Consider the following 5945-nt stretch of genomic DNA (forward strand, 5'->3'; position numbering starts at 1 on the left):
AGAAGTTCAAGGACTGCAGTCTTCAATATGGATTGAAGCTCAATATCAAGAAAACAAAGATTCTCACCACTGGGCCAATTGGCAGCATCAGTATGTATGGTGAAGAGATTGAGATAGTCAGCAATTTTAGTTAACTTGGCTCCACAGTCAATAACTCTTGGTAACAGCAGCCAGGAAATCAGGAGACGAATTGCATTGTGAAAGTCAGTTGTGAGGGACCTCTGAAGAGTACTGAAGAGCAGCGACGTCAGGCTGGAGACTAAGGTGCACCTGATCCAGGCTATAGTCTTTGCAATTATGTGCTATGCATCGAAGAGTTGGATAGTGAATAGGGATGATAGAAAGAGAATTGATGCCTTTGAGCTGTGGTGCTGGAGAAAAGTGTTGACTATACCATGTACTGCTAGGAGAACAAACAGGTTTGTCCTGGAGAGGGTGTAGCCAGAATGTTCCCTGGACTCAAGGATTCTGAAGCTTCACCTGACATACTTTGGGCATGTTGCATGGAGGGACGGACGGTGCAGGAGAGGAAGACCCTCGATGAGATGGATCAATTCTGTGAGTGGTGGGAATGAATGTGTTTGAGACAGCGAGGTTGGCACAAGATAGAATGGCATTTAGGGCTCTTGTACATAGGGTCGCTATGAGTCGCAAATGACTTGATGGCACATAACAACAGCAGATAATGTCAATAAAACTTGCTACCCTTTTTTTTTTTTTTTAATGGCCATGTTGAAATAATTCCTTTTTTGAATTATTGAGTACATTTTGTTTTGTTCCAGTAGCCGGATCGAGCTGGGAGATGTGACACCACACAACATCAAACAGTTGAAGAGATTAAACCAGGTCATCTTTCCAGTCAGCTAAAATGACAAGTTCCACAAGGATGTGCTAGAGATTGGAGAGCTAGCAAAACTTGCATATTTCAATGATATTGCAGTAGGTGCAATATGCTATAAGATGGATCATTCACAGAATCAGAAGAGACTTTACATCATGACACTAGGATGTCTGGCACCTTACCGAAGGCTAGGAATAGGTAAAGATAATTGGGGGTGTGGGGCGTTGTTTACTTGCCTTATTTTTACTTCTTAAAAGAAACAAATACATTGTTACTAATCCTGACCCTTTTTTTTTTCTTTTTAAGCAATACTAAAAAAGTTTTTCTGAGTTTTTTTTTTCATTCAAGTAAAAATTTGTATAAACCAAACAACCTGTCAGTGGGTTGATTCCAATTTATAGTGACCTCTACTGTATTGCTAAGTGTGCTCCATAGGGTTTTCAGTGGCTAGTGGGTCTTTTTTTACTGCTGTTGGGTTTTTGTTTGGTTTTGGTGATGTATTTGTTTGGTGTTTTGTGACGATCCATCAGAATGTGGAAGGTAACAAACAGTATCATTAATATATCACATGCACATAAAGCCTTGCTGGAGATTATTTACAAAGAAGTGGAACAGTATGTCACTAGAGAACTTCCAGAAATACAGGCTGAGTTTAGATGAGTCATGGCACAAAGTAGATCATTGCTGATGTCAGATGGATCATGGCTAAAAAGAGGATACCAGAAAGCTGTTTACTTGTACTTTGCTGATAATGCAAAAGCATTTGACTCTCTGGGTCATAACAAACTATGACTAACATTAAGAAAATGAGAATCCCAAAACAAATAATTATGCTCGTAACCTGTACGTAAACCAAGATGTGGTTACCAGAACAGGCGAACATTTTCCTGATTTAAAATCCAGGAAGGTGTGTGTCAGGACTGTATCCTTTCTCCATACCTATTCAATCTATATGCTGAGCAAATCATTCAAGAATCCAAACTTTATGAAGAAGGCACCAGGATTACACAAAGACTCATCAGCAACCTGCATTAGATGACACAACCTTGCTTGCAGAAAATGAAGATTTGAAGCATTTATTGCAGAAGATCAAAGACTACAGCCTTCAGTAGGGGTTACTTCTCAACCTCAAGAAAATAGAAATCTCCACCACTAGACTTAATACATGACATCATGATGGATGAAAAAAAAAGATTGAAATGGAAGAAATCAAAAGATGTGTTGTATTGGGAAAAATCTGTTGTCAAGGACCTCTCCAAATTTTTAGAGTAAGGATACCATCTTAAAGACTAAGGTACACCTGATTAAAAGCATGGTATGTTTACTACTTATGCATTTGAAATTTGGACGGTTAATAAGGTTGACGGAGGATTTGCATTATTGTGTTAAAGTTTTGAGTGAATATATACAGTGGACTGCCCTTTAGGAATATGCAAATCTGTCCTGAGTTAAGTGCAGCCCGGAGTGTTCTTTAAAGGCAAAGATAGTGACATTTTATCTCACTTAGTCCTTAGAGAGAGAGAATTATGCTGGAAAAGGTAGAGGATCAGCGAAAGTGAGGCTGAGGCTCAGTGAGATGGATTGAATAATGAATACCACAGTGGGCTAGGGACAGATCATGAGAATGGCACAGGATAGGGCAAGGTTCAGATCTGTTCTTCACAGGGTTGCTATGAGTGACAGTTGATTTAATGGCATTTAACATCAACCACTTAGGGAAAAGAAAGGAAAACCTCACCAGGATGGGTTGACATGGTTACTTTTAACAGTGGGATCAAGTATGTTGAAAGTTGTTAAGAGTGAGGCAGGATAGGGCAAGGTTCAGATCTGTTCTTCATGGATCTCTCGGAGTCATAGACACAACTGCACATAACAGCTATCACTTAGGTCTTCAAAGAATTCAACTGGGATTAATTGTTGGCCTGCTAACTAAAAGGTTGGAGATGTAAACCCATCAACCACTCCATCCTAAAAAGGAATATTTCTGACCTGTATTACAGGGTTGAGTTGGAGTTGACTCAGCAGCATTGTTGGTAGTGGTGGTTGCTTTTTTTATCTGGTAGTTTTCTTGTTTCAGTTTTTTTTAAAGACTTCTATTTTGTTAGCATTTTAACTATATTGAGAGAGGGGGGAAAATATTGGGGAAAACGAATTGCTCACCATGAGTTGGAGCCAACTTGATGGCTATTTAACACATTGCCACACACTTTTTAAATTGACGACCATACTTAGAAACACATTTGCCCTCATTTGCGGCAATGTGTTCACAGTAGTGTGAACTTTAAAATGAAATAAATACACACATTATGATCTTTTATCTTAGGATGACAGTTGTATAAATTAAGGGTTGATATGTATCATTTGCCTTACAGGAACTAAAATGTTAAATCATGTCTTAAACATCTGTGAAAAGGATGGCACTTTTGACAACATTTATCTGTAAGTAAGTTTTTTTTTTAATTAAGAATATAAAGAATTTAGTAAACGGCATCTTTACAAGCAACTTTAAAATCTGGCCAGTTATATCCTTATTTCCTTGGAAATACCATGGATGTGGTTGTTACGGGAGATTTTTGTTTGGATGATTTCTTAAATTTTATTTTAAACATGAAGAAACCATTTAGTTCCTATTTAGCTTTATTATTGTTAGATGAGCGTTTCAAAGTCACTGGAATAAGACCAGGATTAAAATATTATTGCACATTGGGTCACTGTGAATTATAGTCAGCTCAGTAGCACCTAACAACCATAGGACTTTTCTTTGCCCATACTGTATGCAGCTCTATATTTTGTTCAAGACTGTATGTATAACAGTGCTCTTTTGTAGTAGAGTTAATAAAAATCAGAGCGAAATTGTATGTGATCCATCAGTTGGCCCTCTGGTCGCCTAGTGGCAAGAAGCTGCACTGCAATCCAAGAGGTATGCAGTTTGAATCCACCAGATGCTCTACTGGAGGAGGGGCAATCTTCTCCTGTACCAGTCAGATCTGATTTGATGGTACACACACACACAAAATAAAATAAATTTTTAAAAAAATTATAATAAAGAAGCAAGGCTTCAACCTTTACTATGATTGATTGTCTCATTTTCACTTTGTCTTTGAGGAAGATTAAGTGGAAGGAAATGAGAAAGTGCATATTCTCATTTATTCAAAGTACAGTATTTTAAAAAATCAGTCAAGCATTTGAAACCTTAATTTTTTTTTCTTTTTTGCTGTTTTTTAAACTAATTGATTCTTCTCTGTGATTATTTAACTCATTTTTAAGAACAAGAATATCTTCCCTTCTGTTAAAAAATGCTATGCTTAGGGGAGCTCTGGTGGCCTAGTGGTAAGAAGCTGCAACTACAATCCCAGAGGTGCATGGTTCGAATCCACCAGATGTTCTGCTGGGGAAGGAGGGAAAATCTCCTCCTGTACCAGTCAGATCTGATTTGGCGGTACACTCACTCACACACACACACACACAAAATAATGAAATAAAATAAAAAATGCTATGCTTGATAGAGACAGCTCTGGTGGCTTAGTGGTAAGAAGCAGTGCTGCAATCCCATACACACATGGTTTGATTCCACTAGCTGTTCTGAGTGAGAAGGATTAGCAGTCTTCTCCTGTATGATTTACTGCCTCTGAAAACCTGTTGAAGGTCAGCTGAGGGTCATTTCCGACTAAACAGCAAACAACAACATGCCAGAGTACTTTTATTCTTTGCAGGAATAAACTCTACAAGTAAGTCTCTTAATTTCATCCAGTTTTATTACTAGCGTAAGTGTTAGGTTTTAAAAAGAAAAAGTAAGCCCACTCCCAGTTCATAGCCACCTTAGGTCTAGCAAGTAGAAGTATCCCCACAGTGTTTCCTAAACTGCCAATCTTTATGAAAAAGATTGCTACATCTTTCTCCTGCAGAAAAGTTGTTGGACTCAAATTGTTGGCCTTTCTCGTTAGTAGCTTACTTGCTTAAACACTGTTCCACCAAGGCTCAAAATTAATGAGCTCTGGTGGCCTTGTTATGTAGGAAGTTGCACTGCTGACCCTAAGGCAGGCAGTTTTAATCCATCATCTGTTCTGCAGGAAGAATATGGGCAGTCTCCTCTCATGCAATTTCTTTGCCTCTGGAAACCTGCAGGTTACCTATGAGTTGGTTCTGACTTGATGACAGTGAATTGTTATCCAGAGAATTTCTGACATGAATTCTTAATCTTTGTTAATTACTAAGTAATAGTATATGTGAAATATTGCACATTTTATTTTGTAAAGACAGTCTGAAGAAACAACCTTTGGTATTTCAGCTGTCACTGATTTTTTAATTGGCTGCCAGATTTGGGTTTGAAGCCATCTATCTGTAAGGAAATCTTAACAGCTGATTAAATATTTATATTTGGGATGTTTTGTGTTTTTATTTTTCTCTTTGTGTTTCAGACATGTGCAGATCAGCAATGAGTCAGCAATTGACTTCTACAGGAAGTTTGGCTTTGAGATCATTGAGACAAAGAAGAATTACTATAAGAGGATAGAGCCTGCAGATGCTCATGTGCTGCAGAAGAACCTCAAAGTCCCTTCTGGCCAGAATGCAGATGTGCAAAAGATAGACAACTGAACATATTACAAATGAACTTTCTTGCACTTGCTTGTCGCCAAATAAAAGAGAGGCCCATTGATTTCCCCCCTCCCTTCTTTATAAAGCTTTTCCTTCCTCCTTAATCTTTTTGTTTCTTTTTTTCCCTTTCCTCTGAAAGTTTTAATACTTTCAAAGACTTTAAAAATCATGTTTGGATTGTTTTGGTGGTTTTTTTTGTTTTGGGGTTTTTTTGTTTGTTTGTTTTTTTGTTTTTAGATCAGTTAAAGGAAGGAAAAGGTAAAGAGCTGTTTAGTTTCACAGTTAAGATATGTGGTCCCAAAATTTTGGGGGTTAAGTAATTTTTTTTTTTAGCTGATTTTTTTAATGTCCTGCTTTCACATTGAAGGGCAGAGCCTACAAAAATACCATTTCAAAAGACTAAAACAGCAGCAATATCTTGTTCTCTAATTAAAAGACAAGTTTAGTATGTTTGTGGTACTTTGGCTTTTAAAAGTGGGATGCTAATTCCTAGACATTGCCTTCACTC

General features: G+C 37.6%; 1 protein-coding gene across 1 annotated transcript in view; it reads left to right on the plus strand.

Moving 5' to 3' along the window:
• Nucleotides 1-5437, plus strand: part of NAA50 (N(alpha)-acetyltransferase 50, NatE catalytic subunit) — an 18839-nt gene extending 13402 nt beyond the window's left edge. The window contains 3 exon segments of the mRNA XM_006903737.1: nt 783-1039; nt 3214-3280; nt 5260-5437. Of these exon segments, the coding sequence (XP_006903799.1) occupies nt 783-1039; nt 3214-3280; nt 5260-5437 (502 nt within the window).
• The last annotated feature ends 508 nt before the right edge of the window (nt 5438-5945 follow it).

Source organism: Elephantulus edwardii, unplaced genomic scaffold (assembly GCF_000299155.1).
Source record: "Elephantulus edwardii isolate Elephantulus edwardi_28Jun2011 unplaced genomic scaffold, EleEdw1.0 scaffold00032, whole genome shotgun sequence".
NCBI lineage: Eukaryota > Metazoa > Chordata > Mammalia > Macroscelidea > Macroscelididae > Elephantulus > Elephantulus edwardii.